The following is an 18,950-nucleotide window of genomic DNA, read 5'->3' as shown; positions in this document are numbered from 1 at the left end:
GAAGTCGAGCTCCTCGCTCGCCAACACCACTTCCACCCTCTCGCAAAATCCCGGGGCTTCTCAGGTCCGGTTCTGGCACGAACCAACCCAGGTCATTAACAGCCTCTTGGCCCAGGCAGCCCGGCGGCTCCCCGGGCACCGACCGTCCCGAGCGCGGTCCGACCCGAGCCGCCTACGCGGGTTCCCGGCCCTTCCCGTTCTCAACCTCACATCCCGCAGGGCTCCGAAGCACGTGACTGACTACAGACGCGGGACGTCACAGTCGCCGAGACTCGGTTTAGGACACACGCCAGGCAACTGCGCAGCAACCCGGCGGCAGGGCGGGGCCAGAACGAGCGGGGGCGGGGCCAGAAGGTTGGCGTCCGCGGCGGGAGGGGGCGGAGCCTGGCGAAGGCGGGCCGCACGCGACGTCGTCTGGGCGGCGCGCGCGCCTCCGCGGGGCCCGGCCGAGCGCTGCCGAGGCTGGTGGCGTCCGGGGCAGGAGGCTCGACGAGGAGGGCTTGCGGCGGCGAGTCGGGTGGTCGGTGTTGTGGCTGTCGAGGCCGCCCGCTCCTGGTCATGAGAGGTCAGACCCGGGGGAGGGCGGTGAGGCGCAGGGTTTCCGGGGAGAAGAGCCGAAGCTCGGACGTGGGTGGAGAACTCTGTCCTCGCGCATTCCGGAAGAGTTGGCGTTCACTTTTCTCTCTCCCTTTTCCCCGCTTCTCCTGGTTTACGGATGAAGGAGGGCAGGAGGGCCGTCTTGTTGGGTGCTTAGAGCAGGGACGGGAGCTGTGGTGTCCGGAGCCGCCGCGGCTTCGGAGCCGCCGAAACGTCACACTGTAACCGCGCGGTCTCGGGCAGCCCCCGCCGCGGTAGCCCCGCGAGACGGCAGAGGCCCGGCGGCGGGGCTCCGCGGGCTCCCTCGGCCGAGACCGCCCTGGGACACGTAGGGATCTCGGCCTGCCCACAGCCTCTTCTGCCCCCGCCACACACCTCCGCGGTGGCTTCTTCTTTCTTCCTGGAGGCCAGCTCCTTATTTAGACTAAAGCATCACGTAGCAATTACATGGTGACTCTCCCCTAAGGACCCTGTTTCAAAGGTATTTGAGTTAACATTCTTTTGAGAAGGGAAGTAATATTCTCGGTAGCACCATTAATTACTGAAAACCTTATTAGCTTTGGGGAAGCTAAAATGAAATGTGTAGGTCACCCAGGTGAAATGTTTATTATCTGTGTTGATGCCTAACAAGCCACTGGGTTTTTTTTTTCCTTCTACGCATTAATGAATCCTTAAAAATTTGTTAGAATTATTTAGCGTGTGTGTGTGTGTGTGTGTACGCTCGTGAAGACAACTTGTAGGAGTCAGTTCATTCCTCAACCATATGGGTTGAGAGGATCGAACTCACATCAGCGGTCTTGATTTGGCCGCGGGGACCTTCATTCACTAACCCACCCTTAGCAAACTTCTTAGTGTGGAGTCCATGTGCGCACATATTCAGTATGAGTCCTGCTATTCATAGTTGTACCTGCTGGGTACCCATTCTTTAGACTGTTTGCTCATGTCTTTTGGTATTAGAGAAATCAAGACATCTACAGTTCAAACACAAAATGCTCACTAAATATGTTTTGTATTTTAAGTAGCCCCTAAGGTTCAAAATCGCATTGGTTTGCCAAGTTGGAACTTAGGATTGGAGTGGGGGCAGCCGAGCCTTGGCAGTAGCAAAGACTGAAGGAGTGACAGAGGACAATCCATCTGTGACGATCCACTGCTCCCTTGGTGAAGAAAGGACATCTAATGATCACGACATTGCTTGTGACTGACTGAGAATGCTTTCTGCTGTTTTATTTTATTTTTAAGGGGAAAGAGTCCTGAAGCAAAAACATCTTAGAGAAAAAATATTCCAGGGCCATGCAGGCCAGCTGTAACCAGCTGCACGATCCGCCAGGCGCCTCACGTGATAAAGATGGCTCGGCTGCTCAGTGTGTTCACCCATCAAGATCCACAGACGGTTCTCTTCACCCTGGAGATGTACATATCCAAATAAACTCCGGACCTAAAGAGTACCCTGAGAATCCAAGCTCTAGAAATGCAAGGCCAGGGGCCTGCGCCTGCGCCCATGGATGTATGCAGAGCCGTTTCCGTAGTCACTCCCACAGTGACGCAAGGCCACCTGAGGACTTTGCCACAGAGTCTGGAGAACATGGAAGTGGCTCCTTCTCAGAATTCCGCCATCTCTTCAAGTGGCTGCAAAAAAGTCTTCCTTATATTTTGATTCTGGGTATTAAACTTGTTATGCAGCATATAACAGGTAGGAAATAATAAAAGATTGACTAAATTTCTGAATTCAGTTTCTCTTTTTATTGACAATTTTAACCTATGCATTTTGGTTGCTAGCTTTTAAAATTGTGTGTTTTAATTTATATTATTAGCGTTTATAATCTTTTTTTCTTTCTTTCAATTAACTAGAACTTATTTTCTAACAGGAATTTCTCTTGGAATTGGGCTGCTAACAACTTTTATGTATGCAAACAAAAGCATTGTAAATCAGGTTTTTCTAAGAGTAAGTATAACAAGCAACTAAATTATTAACTGTTTCTCTCTACAGAATTAGAGATAACTTTGAGAGAAATAGAAGTAACTTTCAAGAGGACTAGGAAGCAACAGGATAAACGGTGATGCCCACCACTTGCTTAACTTTGTTTTCTAAATGATTTGGAAGGAATTACCTGTCCTAATGCTTAGTGACCTCACCTTACTTTGTTGCTTGGTCCCAATAAAGAAAACATAGACCAGAGGATCAGAAGACTTGGACCACACTGTGTGATCTAGTTTGGCAAGGATCTTTGTACTTTATGAGTTATTAATTATACTGAGTAGTGTAGTATCATTAAAAACTTCAGTTGATGCACCATAAGATTGAAAATAAAGAAAATGGAACATTGAGTAAATGGGCATTTTAGGTGTTTTAGACAGGGTCTCACTATGACTAACTGGCTGTCTTGGAACTCACTCTGTAGACCAGACTGGCCTCAAACTTGTGTGCCTCTGCCTCCCAAGTGCTGGGATTAAAGGCTTGTGCCTTAACCATGAATGGCAGGTGTCTCATTTAAAAAAAAAAAAAGCTTGAGAAATTTTTCTAGTAATATAAAGGTTCAAATCATATAAATTATTAGAAAAAAATCCAAGAATCTGAAATTTCACCTTAAGAGGGATCCTATCTGGGAATTTATAGTATAGCATATTAACAAAAATTTAGTACATAGTTTAAAACTATTGCAAGTTAATGCTGGGCATGGTGCTGTGTGCCTATAATCCCAGAACTGGGGCTGTGCGGCAGGAGGATTACTGTGAATTCAGAACTGGCCTGGAATATGTATTGAGTGCCAGGCTTGTGCTACAGAGTAAGACCTTGTCTTTAGAGAAAGAAAAATTATTAGTACAAGATTAAGTTCTTTAATTGTGGAGATTTTGCCTGTACACAAGGAGGGGTGTTTTCATTTATGTCTGTCTTGTCCACATTGCCCAGAGGCAGTTTTATGTGGTGTTTTTAGAGTACCAGCATTGTGACTGGCAGTGAAGTCCGGTGTGGAATTTTCCATTGGGGTTATCATGTTAGTTCTCAAAAGGTTGTCCAGTTCTTGGATTAGGATGCTCAACGAAAACTTTGAATTAAACTAGTAATTGAAACTTGAATTTTAAAGATCAAAATTATTGCATATTTATGAGCTGATTTACTTAAATGCAGTTTTAAAATTTCTGTTTTGTGGAAAAGAGAAAAGGGGGAGCTGCAGAGGTAAAGGACAGGTCCTTTATGTCAGTGTGAAGACTGGCCTCTTTGACTCATAGGTCTTGTAATTTTTAAATTTTATGTGGGGTGGTGCTTTGAAACAGGGTCTCTCTACATAGCCCTGGAGCTCTATGTAGACCAGGCTAGACGCAAACTCCCAGAGATCCCCCTGCCTCTGCTTTCCCAGTGCTGGAATTAATTAAAGGTGTGCCAGCATGCCCAGCTTGCATTTTTAATTTCTGTTTAGAGTTCTGTTTTGTTAATTAAGGAATACGATATAAACAGTGGTTGTGATGATGAACAGCTTAGCAGGTAGTTTGTATTTTTTTAAGAATAAAAAACAGTGTAAAGTAATAAATTGATCTTCAAATGATATTTAATATCGCTTAAAAATTCCAGCCAAATACAACACAGTAAATTACAAAATTGTTTCTTTTTCAGGAACGGTCATCAAAGATTCAGTGTGCTTGGTTGTTGGTGTTCCTGGCAGGTTCTTCCGTTCTTTTATATTACACCTTTCAGTCTCAGTCACTTTATTACAGGTAATCAGAGATCCTAGTATACTTCTGTTGTTTATCATTTATTCCGCAGCACCCACCTTGCCTGAATCTTACTCGCACATAATGCTTTATTATAGTTCAATTTTCAGTTGTCTCCTTTCATGAGTGACAGGTGTGACTTACAGACGTGTATCCCCAGTTCCTCCTTGGCACTTAGCCTGTGCTCAGTTAGTACTTAAGATGAGTGGATATCTGGCGAACCAGCTTTTTGTTTTTCTGTTTTTTGGGATGGGCTCTTACTGTGTAGTCTAGGGTATCCTCCAACTCGCAGTCCTACTGACTCAGCCTTTGAGTGCTGGAAATACAGGTGGGCGCCACTCATACCGTTTGCTTATTTATTGTAGTTTATGTACATTGGTGTTTTGCCTGCCTGCAGTTATCGGAGCCCCTGGAACAGGAGTTACAGAAAGTTGTGAGTTGCCATGTGGGTGCTGGGAATTGAACCCTGGTCCTCTGGAAGAGCAGCCAGTGCTCTTAATGGCTGAGTCATCTCTCCAGTCCCACACTCACCCAGTTTTAATCAGTGTTTATTTAGTACCATTAGATGGTTGTTATCAAACTTTTGTTTCTAAGAATGAGTCATTAAAAAACATGTTAACATGCACTTTCATGTCAGATATTCTTAATTTTCAGCTTTAATCAGATAATTAGAAGGCCCAGGTTCAGTAGAATTGAGATGGACACATGTGGGCTCTAATGAGTAGGAGAGTGGCTGTGAGGCGAGAATGACTTCTGGGGCTGGAAAGACAGCTCCTTGGTTAAGAGCACCTGCTACTTTTCCAGAGGAAACTCCAGTTTCAGGGGATGTGAGCATCCCATGCCCTCTGCTGACTTCACAGACACCTGCACTCAGACATATACAGTCCATCTCTCAGCACCCACACAAACACATAATTTTAAATTTGGCGTTATCAGAATGTATATGTTTGATACTTAAAAATCACAAGTCTGAGCATAGCCTGTGTAAACTGGGTGAGGCCAGCCTAGGTGACATAGTGATACCCTGTCTGAAAGAACACACCAAACAAAAGAGCTCACACCCAGGGAAAGGAAGGTTAGATGGAGAAGAGGGCCCAGCTCTGGACATGAAAGGAGTCCACATCTCTGACTTGGTGGACCTACTGTAAAAGTGTATTGTTAACTGCCTGGAAAGAACAGGCTGAAGGTAGAGTTCAGTGCTAGGGGACTTAACTGTTTCAATAAATATGTAAAATACTGCAACAGACTTAAACCTTTACCGACACTTTACGCTTCTATGTTGCTTTCATAAATGTTTATGCTTTTCTCTTGGTAGCTTAATTTTCTTAAATCCTACACTCGATCAGTTGAGCTTCTGGGAAGTTCTTTGGATTGTTGGAATTACAGACTTCATTCTGAAATTCTTTTTCATGGGGTTAAAATGCCTAATTTTATTGGTGCCTTCTCTCATCATGCCTTTTAAATCAAAGGTAAGAAACTAAATGCTTATTGGAATGATGTTAGCAAAACCTATTAATGCTAGTTAGTCTTCATTTGAATGTGTCTTAGCTTAGAGGCCAGAATAGGGCATCATATACCTTGGGGCTATAGTTAGAAGCATTTGTAAGCTGCCTAGTGTGGGTGTTGGGAACTCAGGTCCCCTGGAAAAGCAAGAAATGCTCTTAAACTACAGAGCCATCTCTCCCATACCTGAATAACCTATTTAAAAATAAAAAAATAAAAAAGATTTATTTACATTATGTATACAATGTTCTGTCTGCATGTACACCTTCAGGCCACAAGAGAGCACCAGATCTCATTATAGATGGCTGTGAGCCACCATGTGGTTGCTGGGAATTGAACTCAGGACCTTTGGAAGAGCAGCCAGTGCTCTTAACCTCTGCGCCATCTCTCCAGCCCCAAAATAATCTATTTTTAACAACATTTTTATTACTTCTGCCTGACAACAATTTGCTCAGGTACTTCAATTGGAAAATACTAAGTTAATTGGTCAAAATCAGAATTATAATTGCTTCAGAACAATTGAAAACTCAATCTTTACATCATATATGGGAAAATTCTATATTTGTGCTTGTTTGTCTCCAGGGTATTTTCAATTGATAAATGGCTACATACACAGTTACCCAGTGACTTGTTACTAGAGACAAGGTTTCACCCTATAGCCTGAGCTGGTCTGGTACTCACTGCAATCCTGCTGTCTCAGCCTCCCAAATCCTGGGTTATAAGTGTGAGACACCATATCCAGCTTATAAATGAAATCTTCTTTCATATTTATTTCTTTTGTGTGTACCTCTCTACCATGTGGGCTCTGGAGATTGAACTAAGGTCATTACCTATACCCATTGGGTCATCTCATTGGCCCAACACCAAGCCATGCCATGTAATAGCAATGGTATGTGATACTCAGATTGAATTTGTCAGTGCTAATTATAATTCTGAAATATAATTTCAGTTATTGTGATTAGCAAATTATATGCTTTATGATATTCTCCTTCCGGTATTAAGTGTCTGTGCTATGTGTTTAATACTTTGGGTAGCTGAATTCACTTATTCTTCCTTTTTTAGGGTTATTGGTACATGCTTTTAGAAGAATTATGTCAGTATTACCGAATTTTTGTCCCCGTTCCAGTTTGGTTTCGGTACCTTATAAGCTATGGGGAGTTTGGTAATGTAACTAGATGGAGTCTTGGGATATTGCTGGCTTTACTCTACCTCATACTAAAAGTAAGTAATATTATAAGCCTGGAAGAGTGAATCCTATAATAATTACTGGCTTTACAATACTACTAAGCTGCCTCGGAATTTATCTTCCTATCACTAGTTGAAAGAAATGGGCAGACTCTTAACTGTTTAGAAATGTGAAGCTGGCATACACCTCTAATTCCAGCTACAAAGGAAGCTGAGGCAGGAAAACATGAGTCTGCCAGTGTTGGCAACCTAGCAAGCAAGACCTCGCCACCTCAGTAAGGAGAGTGATGAGCAAAGAGTAGAAGGAACTTAGTGGTCTGGGGAAGGGGGACTGCATTGTTGCCCATGGTGCCTTGGCCTCCTAAGTAGCTGAGATGTAGAGTACCTGTCCCATGCCAAGCTGTGGGTCTGTATTTGTTGAGGAGTAGCAGAGTGGGCTAACCTATGTGTTACATCTAAGGGAGGTAAGTAGAAAAGACACGACTCTTACAGTACCGTTTGTAATACAGCTCTAAACCAGTGGAATATCTTGCCCTCTTTGCTTTATGCCTAAATTCCTTTAACTTAGTGCTTTATTAAGTTTTTTAATTGTATGTGTGTGTGTTGGGGTCATTAAGATAGGATCTCACTGTGTAGCCCTGGCTGTCCTGGAACATATTAGGTAGACCAATCCTTTTTTTGTGACAGGGTCTCTGTGTAGTCCTGGCACTCACTCTATAAACCATGCTGGCCTCCAATTCAGAGATCTACCTGCCTCTGCCTCTTAAGTGCTGGGATTAAAAGTGTTTACCAACACTGCCCCATAAAACTTTCAACTCTAAATGCCAAGAATAATTGAATCAAATGAAGCTGATCTCTTCACTCCCACCCCATTACTATTTTGCGTATGAGTGTTTCCCCTGTATTTATGTCTGTGCATCACACGAGTGCAGTGCCCACAGAGGCCAGAATTGGGTGACATCCCTGGGAATGGAGTTCCAGATGGTTGAGAGCTTCTGTACGGGGACCATATGGTTGCTGTGCTGGAATGGAGGAGCAGCCAGTGCTCTTAACCACTAGCCCCTGCAGTGTCTTTGGCATTGGCTTACTTGTCATAATGAAACTGTAGCTTTAGGCTGAGAGGTGGCCCAAATCTATGCACTAGTTTATTAAACTTGAAGTAGGTTTATAAGTGGATGACTAGCTGTGCCATACAGTGAACACTAGGTTAGGTGGGAGTTGAATTTCATCTTTGTCTGTAGATTTAACATATGGGGGTTTTGAATTAATTTAACAAATTGTTTCTTTCTCTTTTAGCTTTTGGATTTTTTTGGACATTTGAAAACTTTCAAACAAGTTTTGCGAGTATTTTTTACAAGACCAGTAAGTACTTTTTATCAGTTAAGGGATACTTCTACTTTGCTTCACTCTTATTTTCTTTAGTCCTGCTACAAGTAGAAATTCATGAGGTGTTTCTCTTCTATTTTGAGATTATTTTCTAATATTCTGGCACTTGGGGCTACCGTTCCTTTAATTTCACTGCCCACCAGTTACTTCAGAGCTTGTATATCTGAATGCCTGTTTGCCCTTGTAGTTACGTTGTCATTGTGGAGCTGGGGCTTGGTAGTAGGCTCTTAAATAGTCTGGACAAGGAAGCACAAAACAGATCCATTAGATATCTTTTAGGATTTACAATCGCACTCTCAAAAACCTTGTCATTGACTTTTGTTCCTTTTTTTTTTTTATTCCATAGATGTTTGCTTTGTATATTTTCATTAATATTCCCTATTCCACTCTTATACTGAAATATATTTACATATATATTACTGAAATATAATATATATAAAATATAATACTGAAAATACTGAATATAATTTTAGTTTAAGGACAACTCAATAAAAATCCTACCTACCCTTTGCAGTTTTCTTTTTTCTTAAAAAAGATTTATTTGTTTGTTTGTTTGTTTATTTATTATGTATACGGTGTTCTGCCTTCATGTACATGTGCAGGCCATAAGAGGGCACCAGATCTCATTATAGATGGTCGTGAGTCACCGTGTGGTTGCTGGGAATTGAACTCACGACCTTTGGAAGAGCAGCCAGTGCTCTTAACCTCTGAGCCAGACCTCCAGCCCCTTTGCAGTTTTCTTACTCAAGGAAATTTAGTAACTTTCCTATATTCTGTGTTGGAAAATAAAGTATTCCAGGTGGGTCATAACATGCTATTAGAAGCTTTTAGGAGGCTAGGGATGGGAGTGGAAGAGCCTCTGACCTAGTATTAAAGCTTAAGGGCCAGCTCCAGCAAGAAACTCTGGGGGAAAAAGGAAAAAGATTAGAGTAGTCCAGACCAACTGGCTAGGGAACCTTTTCTTCAAGATAATTAATGATATCTAAACAAATGCTAGCTGGGTATTGGTGGGACCTGCCTTTGATCCCAAGTGCTGGGATTAAAAGTGTTTACCAACACTTGGGAGGCACAGGCAGGCAGATTTCTGAGTTGAGGCCATCCTGGTCTACAGACTGAGTTCCAGAACAGCCAGGGATACATAGAGAAACCCTGCCAAAAAAAAAAAAAAAAAAAAAAAAAGCCACAACAAAAAGCAAATGCTGCTCCATATTATGCAGAGTTTAGAAGCCAGGCATGGTGGAGTACATCTTTAATCCCAGCACTCAGGATGTAGAGGCAGGAAGATCTCTGTGAGTTCAAGGCCAGCCTGGTCTACAAAGTAAGTCCAGGACAGCCAAGGCTACACAGGGAAACCCTGTCTTGAAAAACAAAACCAACCAACCAAAGCCAACCAACTAAACAAACAAAAAAACAAAGAGAAACTATAAAAAGTAAAGCCAGGCACAGTGGCTCATGCCTGTAATCCCAGCACTCTGGGAGGCAGAGGCAGGCAAATATCTGTGAATTCAAGGCCAGTCTGGTCTACAAAGTGAGTCCAGGACAACCAAGGCTACACAGAGAAACCCTGTCTCAAAAAAGAAAAAATCAGTTTAGATTTAAGTTAGTTCAATTGATGGTGATAAGCATCAACCATTTCACATAGTTGACTCTATTAAGATTAGTGCTGATAATGCCCTGTGGGCTGTGGGTGAGTGCTTGGCCTAGCATGCGTGTGAGGCCCAAGGTTCAGTACCCAACACAGAAGAAAAGCAGAATATTAAAATAAGCACCTGGCATACCTTTACATACATTCTTCAACCTTATGAACAAAACGGAAGTCACCATAAGGCTCACCATAAATCCTCACTTAAAGGAAGTCTCCATATTACAAAAATAGTGTTTAAAATCTTTTTATTATGTGCATGGATGTTTTGCCTACATGTGTGTCTGTATACCATATGCATGCAGTGCTATGGAGACCAAGGATGGAAATCAGATCCCTCTGGACCTGGAGCATTGTGGGTACTGGGAATTGAACCAGAGTCGTCTGGGGTGGGGGGGGCGGGTAGCCAGTGCTCTTAACCACTAAACCATCTCTCCAGCTCTACAAAAATGGTATTCTAGAATCCTGTCAGCGTAACTATCTGCAGTGTATTCTAAGTAACACTTCTTTGAAGGGAAATTAACATCAAGACCATCTAAAAATAGCATCCTGACTTGATTCTGACATCTGTAATATCACCAGTTTCAAACTTCATAGGTAATTTTATCTATGAGTTTTAGTTTTTAGCCTCTGAGACCCATCTTGCTTTCTGTTTCTGTGACAGTACTCGGGTGTTGTTCACCTCCCCCCTTCATATCCACAGAAAGCTTTCACTGTTCTGAACTGTCATGTGTGGTGAATGATTAAACCCTGCTGACTTTAGTAACAGAGTCATGCTCAAGAGTTCAGATTTTTTCAGGACTTCAGAATGAATTCCATCTAGTATGTCTTTGAACCTACTAAATCAATCTCCATTGTGGACCAAACTCAGTTCTAATGGGATAGCATTGGGGATTGAACCCTGAGCCTCAAATATATGCTACGCTGACTCGTACCTCAGACTAGAATATATTTCAAAACTAAACTCTCCACAGGAATTCCTTCTAACAGAATTTGTCTTCATAGAGTTACGGAGTGCCTGCCAGCAAGAGACAGTGTTCCGATATGGATGGTATTTGTTCAATATGTCAAGCTGAATTTCAAAAGCCAGTTCTTCTCATTTGTCAGGTAAGATTTTTAAGCAAACTACATATAGCATTTTCACGATATGTGAAAATCATGTTTATGTTTGTTATGTGGCAGTGAAAGTAATACTTAGTGGAAGGTTTTATTCCAGGTAAATACTGTTAACTTATTCAGGATGGAAGGGATGTGGTAGATTGTCTAAATCATCTCCCTTACGTTCTGATAACTTGCGAAGAGGAGCATATGAAAGGATTAGGGAGTGATTTGGTCAGCCACTTAGATACCAGAGCAGCTGGCAAACAGGCTGCATTTTTAATTGGATACTAGTTGTGCTCCATGGCAGCAGCCGCCTTTGTTACTAAATGTGCAAGGCTCCTTGCCATATTTCAATTACTGTTAGTAAGTTACCATTACGCAGGTAAGTGATCATACTTAAAAGGCAGTACCTGGAAAAAGTAGTCAGAACACTTGTAGTGACTCGCCAATTAAAAGTCATTTCCTCATTTGTTAACTGCTCTCTGAAATCCTTTAGGACTTTTTAAAGAATGTGATCCTCTATAGAGTGTGAGTGTAAGATCTGCTTCTTCATTTCCTTACAGCACATATTCTGTGAAGAATGCATTACCTTATGGTTTAACAGAGAGAAAACTTGTCCACTGTGCAGAACTGTGATTTCAGAACGTATAAACAAATGGAAAGATGGAGCCACTTCATCTCACCTTCAGATGTACTAAGTTGCACAAACCATTAGGGCCTCAAGACACTAATTTTATCTGGTGTGATAACTATTGATACATGCATCACAACTGGTTTCCAGGAATAGAATAATTTTTTTCAAGATGGTTTTAGGGTATCACGAGACATATTTATAGTTCAGTTTCTCAAAAGATTAAGTATAAGGGCCTGCATTTTTAAACTATATATTCAACTTAATAAATATGCAACTTTTATTCCACTTATTTGACAGATAATTGCAGTGTTATGTTGAAAATGTGTTTTCTTGACGATAATACCAAAACAGCAATTAGAAACTAGACCTAGCCATTTTAAAGAGGGGCAGGTACTGCTTCCTGACATGGTTTTCAGAATAAAGATTTTGCATAGTATTTTAAAATACATAGTATCTGAGACAATTTATCAGACTTTTAGAATTCCCATTCTAAAAATGATTAAATTTTTCATAAAATTGTATTTTTAAATGAAAGTTCTAAATGCTATATTTTACCTATAACAATCACATTTTCTAAGTGAAGATTTACTGAAGATATATTTTAATACTGTATTATGCTCTATAATTACTGACTAGTAATCAGTGAGAATAAATGATTTAGATTCATTCACCTTGTGGACCTCTTATGTGTTCCTTGCCATTCCCTGTAGTGTTCATTTGTGTTTTGTGTAGTGCCATGTAATACTTAAATAACTATGAAAATGATTTGCATGTAGGTGGGGATATATGTAGCTCTAAGTTTTCCAATCACCATTAGCTGGGATATGAAAGCCTCACTGAAGGCTGTGGTGGAGTGCGTGCTTTAATATGCACCTGTCCTGGCTGAATTCTACATGGAGAAGGGGAGAACAGCAACTTGGGCTCAGGGGAAGCCATAGCATTTGGTAGCATGGTTAGTTGTCTCCAGCTGATTTCTGCAGGTAGAAGAGGGAATGAGGCGCTTTCTCGTTCCTTGTGTTTCCTCTCAAGAATCTAAAATCTAGCATGTCTAAAAGGTTGCCACTGCTAAGTTAACATCAAAGAAGTGAACCAACTCCTTCAAGTTGTCCTCTGACCTCCACACACATGTAGAGATGGATATACACAACACACTTTAAATTGAAAAAAAAAATTGACACTAATGTGATTGCGCACACCTTTAATCCCAGGACTTAGAAGGTAAAGGCAGGCAGATCTCTTGAGTTCAAGGCTAGCCTGGTCTACATAGTAAGTTCCAGACCATCCAAGGCTACATGAAGAGATCTCATCTCAAACCCCAGAAAAATGTAATAAGGTTACAACACTCATTATCAGTAATGAACTGAGGCATTTCTCTCGCCTCTGTCGTCTTTGCTTTCACCTCAAGGAAGAGAATTCATTCTGTGAATTCAGATCATACCTTCTAAACGTAATTATTGTACCATCATTAAGAAATGCTGCTAGGGGTTAGAGCAATGGCTCAGCAGTTAAGAGCACAAACTGTTCCAGAGCTCTGGAATTGAATCCCAGAACCCACATGGCAGCTCACAACCATCTGAACGCTAGTTCTAGGAGCTCTGATGCCCTCTTCTGGCCTCTTTGAGCACTGCACACATGATACAGACATACATGCAGACAAAACATCTATACAGTACAAATAAGTGTTAGGAAGAGAGGGGAAGAGGGGAGAGCTACCACCAACCACCAGGACTAAGAATAATGTGGCTTTCACTAGAGGCTTCCCTCTTTTCTTCAATAGGACTTCTCTGTGTAGACCTTGCTGTCCTGGAACTTTGAACTCAAGAGAGCTGCCTGTCTTTGCCTCCTGAGTGTGGGGACCAAAGGTGTGCACCAACAACCCTGACAAGATGGATGCTTTTTGTATTTTAGATTTGTGATGGTTGTGATAAACAGCTACCATATGACTACTAGATACCAGACCCATGTACTCTGCAAGGCACAGCAAGTGCTCTTTAACTGTGGAACCATCTGTCCATCCCAGCCCCCAAAAGAGATACAGCCATACTTTACAAAATGGTAACTCCTGGCCTGGAGGTGTTAGTGCACGCCTTTAATCCCAGCAACCCTTGGGAGACAGGCAGGTGAATCTCTGAGCTCCCAGACAGCCAGGGCTGTCTCAACCAAAAAAATAAATAAATAAATAAAAATAAAAAAAAGGTTAACTCTGGGCTAGAGAGGTGGCTTAGCAGACAGAGGTGTTCACCACCAAGCCTGATGAACTGATTCCAATTTCTGGGACCCATATGGCAGGACAGAACTGACTCTGACATACTGCCCTCTGACCTCCACATGCATTCAGTGCCCTGTGCAAACCCACAAGCCTATCTATAATAGCTTTTTAAAGGTAACTTCAGCTGGAGAGTTTCCAAGTATATTATCAAGTAGGGTACATTACCATACTTTACCATACATTACCAAGGATGGTATAAAGGCCTCAAGTTGTAAATTACCATCCAAAAATGGCCATAAATTGCTAAATTTGAGCACTGTATTATTTTTAAAAGATTATTTACTGTGTATATAGTGTTCTGCCTTACATGTATGCTTGCACACCAAAAGAGGGCATCAGACCTTATTATAGGTGGTTGTGAGCCACCATGTGGTTGGTTGCTGGGAATTAAACTCAGGACCCCTGGAAGAGCACCCAGTGCTCTTAAACTGAGCCTTCTCTTCATCCCCGGAGCACTATATTATCTTGTAAGTGAACATTACATTATCAAAGGTAGCTATGAGGTGTACTTAAGCAAGCTGTTGATTAATGCAATAAAGTATTCCAGTATATGTGAAGCTGGATTCCACATACCTTTTTGCATGAGTATTTTTAAAAGCAAACCAAGTATATTCAAAATAACAAAGATGTGTACCATTTAATACATAAAGTCACTACTAAAATTTGTTACATATTTAAATAGCTCCAATTTCTCAGGAGAAAGTTTATAACTGTCATTCATTCATACAAAAGTAGTTTATTAAGTATGAGAACATGAACATATCTAATGTTAATGAAAAAACTGTACATCTGTTATGTATACTATGGTAAATATGTATGCTTAATTTTTTCTCAGGTAATAAAAAATCACTTCTATTTTATGTTCATTCAAATTTGCATTTAATTTCTATTTACATTCATTCAATCTGAAATCAAATATCTTAATACAGTAAACTAAATACAAGATGAAAAGCAGAAAGGGTGTTGCCCTCATAGAATTCCTAATAAGGCAGCTGAAGAACTTATTTAATAGATGCAAAGCCAACTTGGGGTAGAAGAGAACACAGCTTAAATAGCAAACACTGTGAGGAACCCGTCTTTTCAATGCTCCTCCAGAGAATCCGAGGAAATAATACTTGTGCTGTGGTGTTGAGTCCCATGAAACAAGTACTGTGTTGATCAGCAACAGAACACAGGTCCTGTGTGACACATGTTATGACTGTTTTGTCCAGCTAGCTAATGTCTGCTCCACGACAAAACCATAGATGTTTGGATACTTTTGAGATAAGAACCATTTTTAAAGCCTCAAAATCCATTCTTCATAAATTCAACATTTCTCATGAGAATAATCTTAGAATCTAGCCCTTGTAAGCTAGGAAATATACAACTAAGTGAATATTTTTAAAACAGTCCAGTATTAAATATATCCAAGTCTCAAGATATTAATGCAAAGATATGTTTTGTTTATATTTGTTACCTATAGTATAGAATGTTGAATTTATGGAGTCTCACACATGCATCCTCCTCAAATCTCAAACTATCTATCTCAAAAACAGTATGGGGAAAAAAAAATCCTTGAAGTTAAGATCGTAAAAAGGGGAAGAAATAACACTTTTCTAAAGGTCTGGTTCAAGTTCAATAATTAATACATTGTTAATCACAGCTGGTCTATAAATCCCAGTTTGGTTATTCTGAAACACTATAAACCATATAAAACAAATTTAGTAATCTTCAGTTCAGTGAGTACATATTAATTAAAAAAGAGCACGTAGAAAATAAAAAATATCCTATAATTGCTGATTTTAAAGAACATAATCAAGTAATGAAAGAAAAAGCACTTAATCATTTTCTATACACTTACCTGGTACAAGCATGAACACCTTTCTTAGAAACTCAAACTAGTATTGACATAGACTTTAAATTATGCTTCAGTTTTTACAAATAAATACATAGTAGGCCGTATTGCATAGGCATGTGCTTTCTGTCTGTGACACTCACGTGACACCTGACATGTTTTCACAGTCATAGTAGGGATATCCATTTATGAAACAGTTTTTCAATAAACTTGCCATAGCATGATAAATCAATTTCACTTAATGTTGTGATAGAAAAGCTATATATCTGTGTAGATGGAAGGTGTACAGTTAATGCTTTCTATGCAAAAAAGTTGCAGTATTTGCCAATATCGCTGGCAGACTAACATGAAACAGTTTAACTATGGGGTGGTCACAGTGCACATATCACTAGCAACTAGGGCTGAGAAGGAATCATTTGGTGTAAAAGTTTTACTGGAATTTGGCCAGGCAGTCAATGCTACAGTTAGTAAACACATTTGGAAACAGAGTAGCACAAGCCATTTGCAGTCTGAAATGATTCCTATATGCATCATCATAGGATTGGGGGGGGGTGCGCTTCTATTTTTAAAGAGATCACAAACTAACAAAGAACTTTGCAATTTCTGCCCTTAATCATTACTGCAGCACTTAATAACCGATGCAATTATGAAATTCTCAAAAGGCTGCTGCAGTCAGAGAATCAGAGTAATCATTTAAATGATAACTTTCTCAGCCCAAGGATGGACTTTAATCAATTCTTTTACTTACTGCCACAAGAAAGGCAGTATTTCCAATCATCTGTCACAGCTTTGTTAAGATTTTTATGTATATGTTTTGTCTGCATGTATGCATACCAGAAGAGGGCCTCTGATCCCACGGGCCTGGAGTTATAGATATAAGCCACCATGTGGGCACTGGGAATTGAACTCAGGACCTCTAGAAGAGTAGCTAGTGTTCTTATCCGCTGAGCCATCTCTCCAGCCCCTCAAGGTTCTATTTTTGCTCATTGCTGAAATTTCCTTCCATCTTACTTCAACTGCAATTTAAATAAGCAGGGAAGGCCTGGGTCTCTCCTGACTAGTTGTGACATGCATAAGGAATTTTATGGCTTGGATCCTGTGAGGAACACAGCAAGAGCATCTGCGTACAGAAACCCTAGGGCTGCAACTATTACCAAGTGAGTTGCTCAGACTGAAGACATAAATGACCAGCACAGTGGAGTGACAAGACTCTGTGGCATCTGTCTAGACCAGCATGCGCTAAAGTGTACTTTATAAAGCTCTGCACATACTAAACCCTTTCACCAGCTAGTCATGGAAATGCTCCTTAAGGCAGAAGTATTTAAGACAGGTAAAGTTACCTTTATTTTTATTCTTTGTACCTGTAAATCACTTATGTAGATTTTGATACAATTTCAAAAACAGTGTCATTTTAACATGTTTCCTAAATTAAGCCACTGAGTTTTCTTATTCACTATGGAAGACATTCATCGAAAGGCCATCAAATATTTTTACAATTAAAAAATGTAGCCCCAGTATAGGAGGGGAAAAAAAAAAAAAAACACCATTTTTTCTTTTTTAAACTCTCAAGGGAAAAAAATATTAAGGAAGGTAAACAGCAAAAACAGTACAAAGTAAAACTGAAAACCTTACCAATATGCCGTGAAGGAGACAGAGGGTGGACAGGACAGCACCCTCTTCCCCGCAGATCTCTAGCTCCCCTGCTTACTGCCCTCGTTAGCACTTTAGCTTCTCTCTCTTCTGTCCCTGCAGCCCTGGGCTTGACTCAAATACTGGTGTAGGAACAGGTGACACTATTTTTTTTCCAGTGTAGTGCAGGCCCAGGACAAGGATGAAATGTAGCACATACAACTTCTGCCTGTCCCAAGGCTTGCGGTTAAGCCTAACACACAGCAGTGCTGCAAGTAGAAATAATTTAAGCAGACTTTCTTCCTCCTAGTATTACATACAGGTATTGCAGCTAGGTTACTAAAACAAAAAATAAAAAACACCCCAGGTCCACCCCAAGCCCTCAAACGAGCCACAGCTGTGGTTAACAATGATTCATTTGCATTTTATTTCATCAAGAGAAGAAACAGAAGCTGGCTTTCTTCATACCAACCAATAATTTTGCAAGTTTGGGATGTTTTCCATAATGAGCTGAATCAAAAATCTATTTGAAAAATATATATTTATATAAAAAAAAGATTCAGGTTGTTTGCACGTAAAACATCAATCGATAAGTTTCTTTTGTCTTTAATTCCATGTTGCTGGAAAAAGTTTGACAAAGCTTGCATGCTAATCTGTCCTTAGTTGCAAGTACTATAGGCAATCTCATACATTGCCTATGAGAGATAAACCCTTCTTTGAAATCATCAGACTTCAGCGGTGATTCAGAAGCAACATCCAACTCTTAATACTGTCAGTTTGGAGCCGTCAGCATGAAAACCCTTGCTAACGCTGAGATGTTGCTAGGATAGGAACCAGTCAATTGATGTGTCTGTGGATTCCACAATACTCTTTTGCTTAAGTTTTTTTTTTTTTCTTTTTTGTGGGTTTATTTTTTGCACCATTGATTGATTTTTTTTAAAAAAATCCATGTTTATTTTTTCTCCATCCAAAGCCTTCTAGGTAGTGACGCTGACTCTTTGAGACTGCCATTTTGATTCTTGTTTTTATCTTGTAGGATGCTCATGCATCCCCTCCCCCGATTTGTTTCCTTTTTGTATTTGCATTAATAAGAGCATTATTTTGTCATAGGTTCATACGCAGGTGCTCTGGCCGTTTGGAGATCATAGGAAATGCTTGTTTTTTATATGGCCCGGAGTTCGGCTGTCGGATTGGAAGTGGCGCTGATGCTTCCCCGCTCATTGTCACATCCATCTGCTCTATTCCACTTGTTTCCATTGGGTATTCCACAGGTGTCTGAGAATTTGCCGTGCTGGCTGAAGCACCTCGTCCCCAGAAATCCCCAGGAGAGAATTTGACTGGGCTTTAAGACAAGGAAGAGCTATCATTCATTTGTCTCAAGGATCATCTTAATAAATATTCCCCTCATGTTTTAGGGAAGGGCGTGTAGCTTTCATTTTTCTAATTTTATTTTCATATGGAC

The 18,950-nt window shown here is 40.7% G+C and overlaps 2 protein-coding genes across 5 annotated transcripts in view; one reads left to right on the top strand and one right to left on the bottom strand.

Moving 5' to 3' along the window:
• Positions 1-426: 426 nt before the first annotated feature.
• Rnft1 (ring finger protein, transmembrane 1) lies at positions 427-12,422 on the top strand. Of its 3 annotated transcripts, none has more exons than XM_021645848.2 (9): positions 427-565; positions 1,837-2,287; positions 2,463-2,539; positions 4,208-4,308; positions 5,621-5,774; positions 6,871-7,029; positions 8,290-8,355; positions 11,027-11,128; positions 11,686-12,422. In XM_021645848.2, exons 2-9 carry the CDS (start codon positions 1,888-1,890, stop codon positions 11,818-11,820), a joined length of 1,194 nt encoding a protein of 397 aa, XP_021501523.1. In that variant the 5' UTR covers positions 427-565; positions 1,837-1,887; the 3' UTR covers positions 11,821-12,422. The 3 variants fall into 3 exon arrangements, with proteins under 3 accessions (XP_021501523.1, XP_060243055.1, XP_060243056.1); XM_060387072.1 differs by having other exon boundaries at positions 435-565; positions 1,620-2,287; XM_060387073.1 differs by having other exon boundaries at positions 444-565; positions 1,617-2,287.
• Positions 12,423-17,177: 4,755 nt separating this feature from the next.
• Positions 17,178-18,950, bottom strand: part of Rps6kb1 (ribosomal protein S6 kinase B1) — a 36,552-nt gene continuing 34,779 nt past the window's right edge. For both annotated transcript variants that reach the window (XM_021645844.2, XM_060387068.1), the window contains exon 15: positions 17,178-18,830. In XM_021645844.2, coding sequence (XP_021501519.1) covers positions 18,593-18,830 — 238 coding nt within the window. In that variant the 3' untranslated portion in view covers positions 17,178-18,592. The remainder of the gene's footprint in view (positions 18,831-18,950) is intronic.

This window comes from Meriones unguiculatus, chromosome 7, assembly GCF_030254825.1.
Source record: "Meriones unguiculatus strain TT.TT164.6M chromosome 7, Bangor_MerUng_6.1, whole genome shotgun sequence".
NCBI lineage: Eukaryota > Metazoa > Chordata > Mammalia > Rodentia > Muridae > Meriones > Meriones unguiculatus.
Note: the sequence above shows the minus strand (reverse complement) of the source record. Positions and strands in the feature narration are given on the sequence as shown.

Coding starts and splice junctions, on each gene's coding strand:
- Rnft1 (XM_021645848.2), top strand. CDS start 1,888: ATGCAGGCCAGCTGTAACCAGCTGCACGATCCGCCAGGCGCCTCACGT. Junction 2,288..2,462: donor TGTTATGCAGCATATAACAG/GTAGGAAATAAT, acceptor ATTTTCTAACAG/GAATTTCTCTTGGAATTGGG. Junction 4,309..5,620: donor TCTCAGTCACTTTATTACAG/GTAATCAGAGAT, acceptor TTCTCTTGGTAG/CTTAATTTTCTTAAATCCTA.